We start from the raw sequence: 16,121 nt of genomic DNA, 5'->3' as shown, positions 1-16,121 counted from the left end.
GTCGTAATGTTTGTGACAGACGGACGACATTTGGATCTCTTTAGTCTTGCCTTCACCTCCGATGGGTGAGACAAAAACATCACTGATATGATAATAACAATCATGTAAATCCATTTGCATTAAAAGTTAGCATATTTCAAAACAAGAGGAGCCTCTGGCAGTCTCGCATGCATTACGCGATTTAATATAGCAGCAGTGCTGACTTTGAAAACGACTATATATTTACGAATAATCGAATTTACGAATAATCATTTACAAAAAACACCATATATGATGATAAATTACTATGTTCACTGACCCTAAATGACATTTGACCTTGATCATGTGACCAAAGACTTGTGCAAGACAATCAGTGATACTTGATTACCCTTATATCCACATTTTATGAACTAGTAGTAAACTTTCAAAGTTATGATGGCAATTCAACAAATACCCCCAACACGGCCAAAGTTCATTGACCTAGGTCATGGGACCTGAAACTCACAAAGGATGTTCAGTGATACTTGATTACTCTTATGTCCAAGTTTCATGAACCAGATCCATAAACTGTCAAAGTTATGATGGAAATCAACAAATACCACAAACATGGCCAAAGTTCAATGACCCTAAATTTCAGAGTTAGGATATTTAAAAAAACTTAACCTTGCTTAAGATTTTGATTCCCCTAACATAATCTAAGTTCATTGACCCTAAATGACATTTGACCTTGGTCATGTGATCTGAAACTCAGACATTGTGTTCAGTTATAATTGATTACCCTTATGTCAAAGTTTCATGAACGAGGCCCATATACTTTCTAAGTTATGATGGCATTTCAAAAACTTAACCTTCGGTTACGATTTTGATGTTGATTCCCCAACATGGTCCTAGTTCATTGACCCTAAATGACCTTTGACCTTGGTCATGTGATCTGAAACTCAGGCAGGGTGTTCAGTAATACTTAATTACCCTTATGTCCAAGTTTCATGAACTAGGCCCATATACTTTCTCAGTTATGATGACATTTCAAAAACTTAACCTCCGTTTATGATTTGATGTTGACACCGCCGCCGCCGTCGGAAAAGCGGCGCCTATAGTCTCGCTCTGCTATACAGGCGAGACAAAAAAATTAACCTTGGTTAAGATTTCAATGTTGATATCCCCAACATGGTCAAAGTTCATTGATCCTAAATGATCTCTGACCTTGGCCATGTAACATGAAACTCATGCAAGGTGGTCAGTCACTGTGATTGATTACCCTTATTTCAAAGTTTCATGAACTAGGTCTATATACTTTCTACTGACAGTTCAAAAACTCAACCAATGTTGACGACGCCGCCGCCTCCGCGGCCACCGTCAGAATAGCGGCGACTATAGTCCCGCTCTTCTACGCAGGCGAGACAAAAATCAACCTTAGTTAAGATTTCAATGTTGACGACGCCGCCGCCGCCGTTGGAAAAGCGGCGCCCAGGCGAGACAAAAATGACATGAAAAAAAATCTTCATTCTGATTAAGGTTTTTGATGTTGTACATCAAATAACTTAGCTTTGATGACCTAGAATGACGTATAGATTTCATTACTTGAAATTCATTCAATTTTCAAGTTTAGTTTCTATTCCAGCATTAACACTTTCAGCTTGATTGCTCCACAACCGCATTATATCATAAAACAAAGTGTTTTTTGGTTTCGGAGGGGTGGCTAAGATTCATTCTACTGAATAATGAAAACTAAAATGCAACTTTAACGGGGGAAAAAAAGAAAAAGTTACAAAGAGGGTCGGTACATTCGCACCATACAGATAGAAGGGAGATTTGTTGAATGTTTCATCTTATAAGTATAGAGGACTGTGGTATACAGCTAACAGTATTCTCCAGAGGCGGAGGCTGGGACTGTCAAACATGGAGGGCGGAAAATTTTCCTTAAAAAATTAATGATCGGCTTCTCGAAGTGAAATAAGTCTTATTTCACTACACTCTAAATTCCAAGGATTTAAAATAAACTCCTCCAAAAAAGTTTGGAAATGAATAGAGCATTTAATTCTCTTTAAAATGATACCCTACATGATATGATTATGGTTCACATGGAGGTGTATATAGTGCCTTGAAATGTGGGGTAAGGTCAAAATTCAAAAGTTGCAAAATGACACAATATTGAAAGTCGCAAAATGACACAATATTGAGAGTCACTGTTCTTTTTCCGTGGTGATGAGTTTCTCAGCGGTTTGTTTTTACTTTGATCGATGATTCCTCCTCGATTTTAGTAAATATCAATGTATAATTAATATCAATGAATAGAGCATTTAATTCTCTTTAAAATGATACCCTACATGATATGATTATGGTTCACATGGAGGTGCAATGCATGCCTTGAAATGTGGGGCAAGGTCAAAATTCAAAAGTTGAAAAATGACACATTATTGAAAGTCACTGTTCTTTTTTCAGTGGTGATGAGTTTCTCAGCGGTTTCTTTTAATTGTTTTCATGCACCTTAACATCAACATTAACATGGAGTCAAACACACCTCTGCCCAAGCAAACACATACTACAAACAAACAAACATGCATGGGGTATTTCAAACCACGACTCAAACCATGTTATCTCACAGAACCATCACTACAGAAGCAGGGACTTGATTTGAATGGATTTTCATCTCTATCATGTCTATTGACACAGACAAAAGAATCATGTTCTGTATTGACCCTTCATGACTGTTTCTGCTCGTTTTGCAGCTTTTCAATTCAGACCTCATCCAACACTTTTGAATCCTGCTCTTTTCGTGATGGCATTATCATAACAAGCATGGTATCATTTTAAAGAAAATTAAATGATCTTTTGAATGATGGAAGATATGCATTGTGTCAAATTGGGAGTTGGGAGAAATTAATGGCCAAACTCAGATTTCCAAACTTTTTTTTGCTTGTTTTGCAGCTTTTCAATTCAGACCTCATCCAACACTTTTGAAGCTTGCTCTTTTCGTGATGGCATGATCATAACAAGCATGGTATCATTTTAAAGAAAATTATATGATTTTTGAATGATGTAAAACACGCATTGTGTAAAATTGGGAGTTGGGAGAAATTAATGAAAAAAACACAGATTTCCAATTTTTTTTTCAGGGGTTTAAATCCAGATCGGCTGTGAATAGTGACCAGCCGAATATAGATTTAGATTTAAACCTTGTTGATTTGAATATAAATCTAAAAGATTTGAATTAAAGTCTTTAGAGATTTATAAGTTAATCCTTAAGATTTAAAATAAATTCAAAATTCGGCCGGTCACTGTCCACAGCCGATCTGGATCAATTCTACGTAAATCCTTGGAATTCAGAGTGTAAACGTAATCATATACGAGCGCATCACTAAATCGAACAACACGCCCACGGAAAATTGCCCAGAAAATAATCGGTCTTGAATTACCCCCAATTGAAACTCTGTACAACGAGAGATTACTGGCTAAAGTTGAGGCTATCTTAAAAGATCCATCTCACCCTCTACACTGATATTACAACTTCAATAGGTCTGGTGTTCGCCTCTGTGTCTCCCGTACTAACAGAGTACGTTTTAGGCAGTCATTTCAATTCTCAACATGTGTTTAATAGTACAGTTGTCAGATAGAATGGGGAATTGCACTTAGCTTACTGTGAACCCCGCCCCTTTTAATACTCACCTTTAATTTAAAGTCTCGCAATACTCGTTCCACCCCCCCCCCCCGTATTCGGGCTGGAGATGGAATCACAAACCAATTAATATTTGAACAATTAATCAATTTATACATCTGCAATTGTACTTTTTTCTATTATATTTGAAATAACGTATACGGCATTTTGTTTGTGTATGTAATCCCACGGTATTGTAAGTCTATTTCATTCTGTCTATGTGCATATGTATTTGTAATTTTGTAAATCCGATGTGAAATGAATTTACTACACAGGACAATAAATACATTCAATTCAATTCAATTCAATCATTCTTTTGTTATTCTTCCCTGAAAAGGTGACATTTTAAGGACTTAGTTGGAATTCATGAACAAGACACGTAACCAGCTAGAGAAACAGCCAATAAACAAATAATTGGAGCATGAAGCGCAACCTCAAATATATTCATATCCTGACTTAATCAAAAGGAAAATTCTGTGAGCCCCTTCTGTATATCACCGTGAGCATTCAAATTAGACAATTAACTGAAAAAACATGGAAAGGGATCATTTAACCCGAATTCATGAACCGTATCACACTAAACAAATAATGCGAATGCATGGATTATTAATCTAGTTCAAAACAAAAGGAACCCCTTTTTTCATTTTCGGTAGTATGTCTGATAACACATAATTCCTTTTATGATTTCTGCGAACGTTCTCGGTTTTCGAAGTATCATGATGGTCACAAAACCGTATATGCTAGGATTCTGCTGATTATTTACACATTGGTGCTCCTGAAAAAATGGACGCTCTATATAAACACCTTTGGTTTCACAATAAATAAATATTGCAAGTACGAAGTAGAAACTGATTTTTTTTTTTTTTTTAAGTAACATAATTATTAGGACTACTTGTACAAATTCACAAACAGGGTTCGCATCTTATACAAATAATGCGAGTGCATGGATTATAATCATCATGTCCTGAACTGAAAGTTCCGAACTGAACATATAAAACACTGAGAGAAAATAACTTTTCAGTTTCGTAATGTTGATGATAAGGCATAACTTCCATGAATGAGGCTATACCATGTATACTGGAAATCTTATTCAGAGAAATGGAAGGAACGCTCTAACGTCATCATCGATCACCTGGAAGACTTGAGATTTTGTCATCGGGATGAATATTATCCGTTTTCTACATTCGCATATCTGGATAAGAAGAAACAATTTTATTCATTAAACTTTTTGGTTTAAATTGCTTATTAACTCTTCAAACCTGAAAACGGGGCATTAAAAGCAAATTTTCAATCACGGTGCGTAGATTCATCTAACAAAAATGCGAGCGAAGCGCAAGCCTTTTATAAAGGGTCATTTTTTTAAAGGATCATTATTTTACATAATACCAATCTCACAAAACAAAGAATGCGAGCGCGAAACACCAACAGAAATTGAGTAATATTTAGATCTAAAAACTGGAATTTAATGGAATGTTTAAATGAGGGAATAAAGTAATATTTGCATTTTGCAAGATCAAAAAATCATTTGAGCTGAGCAGGGTGTGTAGTGCGAGCGAAATTTTGATATCGATAAATAATTATTGACCTGTCACCCGTAAATTGCTCTCATGCTCGCATTAGCCATCGCTTCCCCTGAATATGTATTTTTTTCCATTTTATTTCTCCTTTTAATTTTCTTTTTCTCCTCTTTCTCTTTTATTTCTCTTCTCTACATTTCCTCCTCCTCTCCTTCTTATTATTATTATCATTACTATTATTATTAGTAATCTTAATCTTAGTAATTACGGCTGCCAAGCTACAGCTGGGGTAATAATATCCAAGTCCTTTGCAAGCGCATAGAGACATTATTCATAATCGTGATATGCGCTATACAAGAACTGTTTATTATTATTATTATTATTATTATTATTATTATTATTATTCTTACAATTATTCTTCCTCCTTTTGTATTTCCCCCGCCGTCAACAAAAGAGCTGTGGCCGCTGATCGACCCCACCAGTTTGCTGGACATAATTATTTGCAGCTATCCAAAGTTGGATTTGATTGCATGGTCATGAAATCTCAAGTGCATCTCTGGTATATGCAAGCCTAAACAAAAGATTAATTTAAACCCGATTATAGTCATCTTATTCACTTAGAAAAAAAAAGGGAAAAAAAAAGTTTCGGTAGTATGTTTAACTTCCTTGAATGGTATCCCAGATGTTGAAAATCTTATTCAAAGAAATGGAAAGAACGCAAGTATAGTGATCATTTATCGATCAGCACCTGTGTTACTTGAAATTTCCTTGTCTGCAGCGGCGTAACAGGGGTCGGTGGCCAGGGGGGGGCAAGAGCCAAAAATTTCCCGGTCATATCATTGAACAGGCAATGGCGTCATAAGGCAACAATTTTGAGGGGGCGATATGGCGTATCGGGCAAATAAGCGAAAAAAATCAAATTTTGTGATAGATTTTGACATAATGTTAAAAAGATGATATCATATTCACCCTCCTCTCTTTCCTTTTTTCTTTCTTTTTTTGTACGCCACGGTGAACAGGATTTTTGTTATGAACTTATGATTGTCAGCATCAGGGCGAAGCTCTATATGCTTGAGGGGGCCGAGTATGGCGCTTTTGGCAAGGAGTAGCTTAATATAGGTCCCGAGCGAGCGAAGCGAGCGAGATAAAAAAAAATCACATTTTCATGAGAATCTAACATGAAGATAGATTTTAAACGTGATATTCAGAAAAATATAATACACTTTCCTTTCTTTCCTCATTTTGTTTGTTTGGTTGTAGAACTTTTGGGGCCAGGGTCCAAACTCATCCATATAACAGTGCTTTATGGGTGGGGTCCAGGGCAGAGCCCCGGAACCTCTTGATTTCAAAGCCATTTTAAACCTTATAGATGGCCACTTATTTTAATCAAATTGCGTGTATATTTATATAGCTTTAACACAACACATAAATTCAATGCAGTTGTGTATCGTAATCATCCAAATATTGTGAGGTGCACACCATAGCAAATGTGGGAAAATTTGTAAAAAGTTGCCAGCGAGCGAAGCGAGCCAGAAAAAAAAGGCCTGTTAAAATGAAATTCTAATTATGTGATAGATTTTTACATCATTATAGCAAATATCATGTCATATATTTTTTTTCATTCATCTCATTTCGCTGCCTCCTTTCTTTTATTTCCCATTGGCTGTGGAACCACACCCGGTACGCCAGTGCTTCAACGTAAAGCTTAATGCAGGAAGGGTCCATATAGGGGCCCGTTATAGAACCCATTGAAGGTTACAGATGAAGAGCCCCCACTGCACGGGGTCTTGACTCTTGGACAGAGCCTTTGGAGATTTAGCAAGTTTATGATAGACTTTCATACGACATTATGCTATATACCATCCATTTTTCTTCCCGCTCGTTATCTCAATCCTCGGCAGCCCGGTAGTGTACGTTATCTTGTCCCTATTCTTTATTTTCCAATTTAGATTTTGGCTAATTCCATTCTGCCTTTTTTTCCCGCTTTTGTTTGCCTTTTTGTCATCTTTAATTTATTTCCCTGTCTTACTAATCATGCTAATGTATTTATATATCGGGGCGAATTGTTCTTTGTCACTTGTTCTTTTTCCTTCCTTTTCCCGTTATCTTTCCGTTTTCCCTTTTTTATGTTTTTTCTTAGTTTTCTTTTCCCTTTTCCTTTCCCTTCCCCCTTTTTTCTTTCCTTTCCCTTTCCCTTTCTTCCCCCCCTTTTTTTTTCTTTTTCCCGTTTTTTTTTATTTTCCCGGTGAGCTCCGCCAGGGGGGGCAGCTTGCCCCCCCTGCCCCCCCCCCCGCCTGTTACGCCACTGCTTGTCTGGTGAGTTTAATCCTCGTTTTATACACTAAATTTTCGTTTTTTTTTTTTTGCAATAGTGAGTTGTTCGTTCTTTTGACTTGGTGCACCATTTCAGGTAGACCTGAAAACGCAACATGTTTTTTTTTTTTCAAATCACAAACATTCCAAGTCCATGAATAAATAAATGTAATAAATAGCTCCACCAAACGCAGGACATACACTATATAGTCGATTTATGGTCACTAGATCCACCCCACCGCGGCCACTAAATTTTCATTCCTGTTTTTTGCATGCATTACATTCTTGTCGGAGAATCACTCAAGGCCTATTTTAACCCCATTTTGTCTAGAATAATATTTCTTTCGGGCCAATGACGCATATCATTTAATAAAATAATAAACTGGTCTATTTGAAACAATTCATAAAATAAATATTCTTTGGAGTATTCGAATGTAGTTAAATATTACAGTAAGTCTGAATATAATGTACAAAAAACACTTTTTTTTCATTTGCCCAGGGGTAGGGAAGGGATACACCATGTTCCCTTTTATCTTAATCAAAGTAATGCCTTTTGGGAGTTTTTCCTGGCGGCGATAGGGGTCTTTCTAAGAAATAGACCCCCTCCGCTTCCCCCCTATGTTATGCCTGAATGTCAGAAAAAAGCCTGGCCCCCAAATCCTTATCAGCTCTACCCTGCTTGCCTAAACAGTGCACACCTAAACTGGGGCCGCGGAAACGGGGGGGGGGGGGCTACGGGGGCCCCGCACTTTTTTTTCCAAAACTGTGTATAAAAACGTAAAACTGACCCTGATTATGATTTTTTGCATGGTCAGCCCCCCCCCCCCCCCCCCCCACACTTACAAAACCGCTCCGCCTGGCCTGCAGAATGGACAACAATAAAGATTAAAGTCCCTGGTACTGGTACATGTACGTGTGTACACGATGATCTGAGTTTATGCATACACAAAGTTTGTGCAGTGTTTTCCGTGTCTGCAAATAATGCATAATACGTACGTACCGGCGGTACGCCTAAGCTATAATGGGCTAGCTGAGCCAAGGCAATGGCGGTGATAGACTTCAGCGGAAACTGAATGTGGATGCCACAAATTACACTTTTTAACCCTTCGCATATCCTTCAGGTAAGAATATTAAATAATATGTTTAAGCCCTAGTATTTCCCCGTAATCAATGCCTTGTAAGTCATGAAAAGATTACAAGTAAAGAAAGACAAATCAGTTTTATACCAGGGAGTTTAACCCTCACGACTCCGACTCCGTGCATGTAATTATCTACGTGTATTCTGGTGTAGAGATGCTGTAAGTTTATGATGTAGTCCCATACGTTCAATTGGGACGAAGGCTGGGCGTACGTGACTCCTCATGCCATCGATGGCTATGGTCATGGACCATGGACATGCATGTCAGGGTCGCGATCACGTTCATTTGTCTTATAAAGTAGTACAGACTTCACTGAATGTTGGGGGGGGGGGGTGGGGTTAGCCTGGGACAAAGCCCCAAATTTGGCCAAAATAAGTTTTCACTCTAAAATTAAAAATGAAGTTGCTTTTTTTGTTTGGACTTTACTCTTGACTTTTCTTTGCCTTTGGTCAGATTCATCATTCAGAAAAAAATGGACAAGCAAGTAAAAAAAAAAAAAAAAAGGGGGGGGGGGTTTGCTCCAAAAATAAGTTGATTTTCAAGGAATAATTTTCCTGGTATCGCATCGCAATTTGCTCCACTTTTTTAGACTACCGGTACTGCTATGCATAAAGTCTTACATAGCAAGCATATTTTTACAGGACTGTAGTACATGTACATTACCTAGCTAGTTGAGAGCTTTTCTCATATGACAAAAAATGCTATTCAACTTTGTAAAGCAAAATTATTCCCTGATTTTGGTCAAATTAGCATATACAAATGGCCAACAACATCCAGGGGATGCTGCCTTCACTATGGCCATGTGCAGCTTTTTTTATACAGCACCCCCTGCTTTCCATGCAGATGATGCAGGGCCATACATTGTAGGAATAGGTTGGGTCTAACAAACATGTATCTACGGATATATTTTTCAGTGCTCTAGAGTCTTAGTAAAACATGATTCTGCCAATAAAAAAAACGTTTGTAAAAAAAAATATATATATATACCGTACATGTATATTTGTCAATTAGTGTATTGGAGCAAATTAAGGGGTTGCTACCTAAAGTCCCATTGGCCTATGCGGCTAATTTGAAATTTCCATAGCTCTAGGTAAAGAGTGCAACTTTTATATGCACATATTTCTACTATTTTTCTTACTCTGTTCAAACTTTCTCCCGCTTAACTCCTTAAAAAAAAAAAAAAAAACCTTATACAAAACAAAATGATAAGAATAAAATTTGAATTTTATACTCCAACCCAATTTAATGCTAAATAATTCAGGCCAGGAGGGAGATTGGGCGGGAAATACATGTAGATATCATTATTTTTTAAAGAATGTCAGAATGATTACTACAATCAATTTGAAAACTGATCCAACTATAAATCAACTATAAAACGCTTTGTGTCGGTCCTGGATACATTCAAAACTGGTCTGTGCATTCATTCATATTCCACAGTCCGGGATAATTTTTTAAAATATGGGTGTTTTCAAGACATTTCAATGAAATTATTCCAATACCATTTTGGGAGGTCACAATTTGTCAAAGCGTTTTTCAACCATTGCACCTTGATGTCATAAGTGGTATTGCTCAGTTAGGTAAGGTCTACCACTCTACATGTACCTGACCCCCAAAATAATAAGAGGCACTTCTGCTGGACAAGAAACAAACACTTTCCACAGTAAGATAAATTATATGGCTCAATTCCATTACTTTTGTTCTGCAGAATAAAAGAATTAGAGATATTTCAAATTTAAATATTCACGGGGGAATTCAGCAAATGATAATATTCAAATAGATAAACCCGGAAAAATGAATGGAAATAATTTTAAAAAGTTATACTTTTTATTTCTCCATGTACAGGATGGCGAATATTCAGCAGTTGGCAGGTGGTGTTTATGATACTACCAGGGGAGGCCAGGGTCAAGGGGGCATGCCTGGTGGTATGCAAAATGTACCCCCCAACATGCAGCACAACATGGGACCAGACATGGGAGGCAACATGGGTGGAACTGGCTCTATGATGCATCCTCCTGTCCCTTTTGACTGTTCAGATATAGACTCCGATGACATCAGTGTTGATGAACAATCTGAAGGCGGTGGATCGGACATTGAGAAGACATACACAAACTTAGATGGTAGCAGGAGGGAGATGTTTAATTCTACTATGATCCAGCAAGCTTTTGCCCAGAGCATAGGACTGGGATTGGTGCAGCAGGCTGCCCAACAAGCAGCAAGGCAGGCTGCTGACATGGGTTCCCAAGGTGCTTCCCACATGCCATTTCATGGTCTCCAGATGCCTCCTCGTGGCCAACCTCCGCCGCCTGCTTCCACAGTCGGAGCACCGACTTCTACAGCTTCCTCTGCACACAAGGGAAGGAATGAGCAAGCCAATCAGCCATCTGGTTGGACTCATCAAGTCAGAGCTACTCCACCCCCACCATTCAATGCTGTCCAGCCAGGACCGGGGATATTGTTTCCACCTGGTACACCAGAGCTGGACTACTTTAACTTGCTATTCCCTGAGTCACTCATTGAGCAATTAATGATAGAGACTAATCGCTTTGCAGAACAAAGCCAAGGTGATAAAGCCAATGCGCATTGGCAACCACTGACTCTGACAGAAATGAAAGCTTATCTTGGTATTCGCATCTATATGAGCATTCTTAGCCTCCCTCATCAAGATATGTACTGGTCCACTGATTGGCTCTTTGGTAACCTGGCTTGTTCGCAGATCATGCCTAAGAATCGCTTTCAGAACATAGCAAGGAACTTTAGTGCTAATGACATGACCACAAACCCGCCTGTGACTGCTCCAGATCATGATAAACTTCATGCCATTCGCCCAGTTCTGGACACAGTTCTACACACTATCAAAGAATCGTACAATCCACACCAGAACTTGTGTATTGATGAAACTATAATTACTTACAAAGGCAAGTTAGGTTGGCGGCAGAGATCAGCTGATGGTTCAACAGTAGGGATCAAAGTGTGGATGAGAGCCGATTCCACTAATGGTTATGTGAATGACTTTCAATTCTATACTGGCAAGTCACAGGCAGGAAAAATGGAAGGTGGGTTAGCAGCAAGAGTGGTGCTAGATCTCACCAAGGATCTCCATAATTCTAATGCCATAATTAACATGAAAGGATTCTTCTGTAGTCCTTATCTCCTGGAGAGACTATTTGACCTGGGAATCAGGGGACGGGGAACTGTCAAAGCTGACCGCAAGGATTTTCCAGAGGCTCAGCTTGGGTCCAAGTCTTTTACACAACATGGTCAATCCGCAGTTGTTCAGAAGGGCAATACCTGCGCATATGCTTGGAAAGACAAGCGAGTTGTTCATGTGCTGTCAACAGCAGATGATGCTACAGTAACTGACAATGTGACCAGGAAACAGCGAGATGGCTGGGTAAAGCCAGTCCCTTGTCCCCAAGCAATGTCTAACTGTAACAAATATCTTCATGGTGTATCACACGCCAACCAGCTTCGTCTTGAGTATCCTTCCTCTCGCACCTCCAACAAATGGTGGCACTATCTATTCTGGTTCATCTTTGACACATGTATGGCCAACGCATATATCATTATGAAGGAGACCTACATGAATGCAAACCATGGCTCTCTGTCTGGTACACGCAAGATGTGCACCTTGGAGTTCAAGAAGAATCTTGCCAAGCAGCTGGTATCAGCGCAGATGATGACAGGAAAGAAGAGAAAGAGTCCCGATCGCAACAGCAACTCGCCTCTCAAGGTCAAATTTAAGAAGGTAAAATCAAAGTCACCAAAGAGTGAAAAGAAAGGTGACAAGAGTGATAAGAAGGACTCAAAGTCCAAGCAGTCGAGGCGCAAGCGTACGCCAAAGAAAGCCACACTTGCTGATACATCTGCAGCTTTGTTCTATCCCATGCAAGATGATAGTACAGGGGTGCCTGCTCATGAACTTGGGACATCCAATGTAGATGGAGCTCAAGGAGGACTGTCCAGTACATCCCAAGAATGAAGAGCATCCTGGATTTTTTTGTGGACTCTATATTCAAGAGAGCATGTGTACCTTATATTTGAACATCAGGAAAGTTAATCTCATTGGCTGATGTTTTTTAATACTTCATTGTAGACACTGCATAATATGAAACCTCCGTTTATAATCATGGCCTAGTAGTAATTGTGTGATTTCTTTGAAAAAAAACCTGTCCCAACACAATTTAATATCAGTAAATATTTTCCTAGCCTATGTTATCCCTGACATACATGTAGGGCCTCAAATGAATCGTATGTTTCCATGTGCTTTGAACATGTGTAATGTCAAGGGTTGTTTCTTAAAGTATCACATGACATGTACATGTATGACAGACTGGAACATGAAAAGTCAAAATATGAACCTAAGCTTAATGAATCATGACATATAAAAAAAAAATTACTTTAACTTTAAATAATTTCAATTCACTGGCAGATCCAGGGGGGCGGCAAAGCCTTTTTTTGCTTGCTTGTCAAATTTTTTCTCAGGAAAATGTGTCCCCCCCCCCCCCTTTTGCAAAATCCTGGATCTGCCCGTTTCAATTGTATTTCAGCAAAACTGTACTTTCCATGAAAATGTGTTTTAACGGTAAAATCTCATTCAACATCTGCATGTTGAGGCCCACATTTGGCTTGCCATATTCCAGACACTCATACAGCTTTTAAGTTATAAGTCTACAAACAGCCGCATGAAACAGCTCCAGAGGACTATATACTTGAGTATTATATAATTATGTATGTTGAAAAGTTACTTACAGTTTGGTCCAAAAGATTATACAACCGATTAAAAAAAGAAAACTAATGAATGTAACTGTTTATCCCTCTTGATTGCTTTTGGAATGTTGGACTATGAATGTCCAAGTGTGTGTCACTAATCATTCAGAGACTCAACTCTTCTTAAAATGGAAATTTGAGTAAAATATTGTTCTTCCCACAGAATAGGTGTATGTGAACATTTCGATCATAACCATATATGTTCTGGGTATTAACAGAACTTTTTGCAATATTTACTTTCCAATACTTACCCCTAGGCCCTGTAACACAGAGACTGCAGTCAATTACCAGTTTAAAAATGTGAGAAGTAGATAGTAGGTATAAAAGTTAAATCTATAATTGATCTTGATTAGCCTTTGTCCTGTTGATGCTTACCTTTTTTGACTTTGACTTTTTGAAATATTTCATTGTATTCTGCATTAATTTGATTTCCAAGCACTTATTTGTACCATGGTTTCTGAACACCTTGGCCAGCATTCTGAACTTGGGCTTAATTCACACTCTGGTCTATGTGGTTTCGCTATGGATAGCCAGTTGTGAGAAGTACATTGAACAGTACAATTTGTCAGCTCATTTGACACAAGTTATTCATACATTTTACTGACTGAATAATTACTGAAATTGTTCTCTTCACTATAACATGAGAAAAGAGCCAAGTAAAGATATGAAACGTAACATAAATGCAATTTTAATATTGTGGGCTTCCCATAATTTTAGCACAATGTTAGACCATGGCCTAATTTAAACCAGATTTTAGAATATGGGCCACAGAATTTTGATTTAACCTGGATTATTGATTATGCAAGGAGACATAAAGAATGTTACACAGAAAATTTGAGCAAAATTGAAAACTGTCACATTATAGATTTTTGCAAATTTTTACAAAACAGTTTCATATAAAATTGACATTGACATCCAAGCTGTCAAGAGAATGAGGGAGCTGATGAAGACAACCACTTGTTTTGTTTTATTATATAAAATATATTTTTTTTAATTTTTAATTTGGAAAGATTTGAGAGGAATTTCACATGAAATGATGATTTACATGTGACATGTTCTATGAGATTTCAAGATAATATTTTTTGTCATAAGAGAAAAAAAATTAAGTAAAAATTTTTGAAATTGAATACAAATGATACAATGATGTGCATATCACTGTTTGTGCAAAGAAGCAGAACTCTAACATTTTATGATTTTTTTATATAAAAAATATGTTACATGCAATTTTGATAATTAAATTTTCCTTTTTTTAATCAAATATTTTTCTTTGGTGAGGGGAAGGGGGTGGACTTAAAGGTCAAGTCCACCCAAAGAAAATGTTGATTTGAATAAATAGACAAAAATCAAACCAGCATATTGCTAAAAATTTCATCAAAATCGGATGTAAAGTAAGAAAGTAATGGCGTTTTAAAGTTTCGCTTATTTTTCACAAAACAGTGATATGCGCAACTCAGTGACATGCAAATGGGTCAGTCAATGATGTCCATCACTCACAATTTCTTTTGTTTTTAATTGTTTGAATTTTACAATATTTCATTTTTTACAGATTTGACAATAAGGACCAACTTGACTGAACCATATACAGTGTAGTATCAAACAATGCTAATTCCACACGTTCAGGGAGGATAATCGTTGTTTCACTTGACAATGAGGAGAAAATTTGAATATTTCATATAATAAAATACAAAGGAAATAGTGAGTGGATGACGTCATCAGTCTCCTCATTTGCATACCAACCGGTATGTGCATATAACTGTTTGGTGAAATTAAGCGAAACTTTAAAATGTTATAACTTTCTCATTTTACATCTGATTTTGATGAAATTTTCAGTGTTATGCTTGTTGGATTTTTCTCTTTTTATTCAAATCAACTTTTTGTTGGGGTGGACTTGTCCTTTAACTATTAAACAGCACATATTCATTTGAAATTGTCAATAATACATGACCTCTGACTGATGGCAACTTCACTCTCCATATTATTTGTCTTGAGCCTTCCATTTTTCAGTTTTGAGTACAGCTCAAAAAACTTTACTATGGAGTGACAACATTACCTCCCTAGGGGTACTTCTGCGACAACTCTTGAATCAGGAAATTTCTCGGGGGGGGGGGGGGGAGGAAGGGAAAGGAAAGGTTTCCACCCATGACTAGGGATAGGTTGGGGATTTAGGCAAAAAAGGAATCTGCTATATAAAGGCCACATGCCTGTGAAAACAAATTGTATAATTTGTTACGTTTTTCTGAAAATCAAATAATTTGAGGCCCAAATTAAACTTTAAGGTACATCTTCGAACCTCATATTACTTGCTTGTGTAATCATGTTGACATGAATCATTTTTTGGCTTTTCAAGATATAGTTAGGAGAATGATCCTTTTTAAATTCAAAAGAGTGTACATTCAAAACACATGAAAGTCAATGTAATGTCAAAATTTGTGAGTTTGCTCCATTATACTCCACTTTTGTACAATCCTTTATTTCTTTACTAAACATTTTCTACAAGGCTCAATTTAATGTGACTTTCAAACTCAATTTGTGGGTGATATACAGTACATGTGACATCAACCTCTGATTGTCCAACTGCATATATTCCTCAAATATCCAATCATGTTGTGATTTGATTCATAATCTGTAGACAAGCATGCACTTTGTATTCATTTTAAGAAAGTTCCCTTTCCCTGTAGCATTCATACAGAAGGATATTGAATTCAGTAATGAAGATTTTAAATGTATGCTTTCATATGGAAATGATTATGT

The 16,121-nt window shown here is 37.4% G+C and overlaps 1 protein-coding gene across 1 annotated transcript; it reads left to right on the top strand.

Moving 5' to 3' along the window:
• The first annotated feature begins 8,301 nt into the window (after positions 1-8,301).
• Positions 8,302-14,168, top strand: LOC129254745 (piggyBac transposable element-derived protein 5-like). The gene is made up of 2 exons (XM_054893260.2): positions 8,302-8,585; positions 10,446-14,168. Exon 2 carries the CDS (start codon positions 10,447-10,449, stop codon positions 12,580-12,582), a length of 2,136 nt encoding a protein of 711 aa, XP_054749235.2. The 5' UTR covers positions 8,302-8,585; position 10,446; the 3' UTR covers positions 12,583-14,168.
• The last annotated feature ends 1,953 nt before the right edge of the window (positions 14,169-16,121 follow it).

The sequence above is a fragment of the Lytechinus pictus genome, chromosome 2 (assembly GCF_037042905.1).
Source record: "Lytechinus pictus isolate F3 Inbred chromosome 2, Lp3.0, whole genome shotgun sequence".
Lineage (NCBI taxonomy): Eukaryota > Metazoa > Echinodermata > Echinoidea > Temnopleuroida > Toxopneustidae > Lytechinus > Lytechinus pictus.
This window is presented reverse-complemented; position numbering and strand designations above follow the sequence as displayed.

Coding starts and splice junctions, on each gene's coding strand:
- LOC129254745 (XM_054893260.2), top strand. CDS start 10,447: ATGGCGAATATTCAGCAGTTGGCAGGTGGTGTTTATGATACTACCAGG.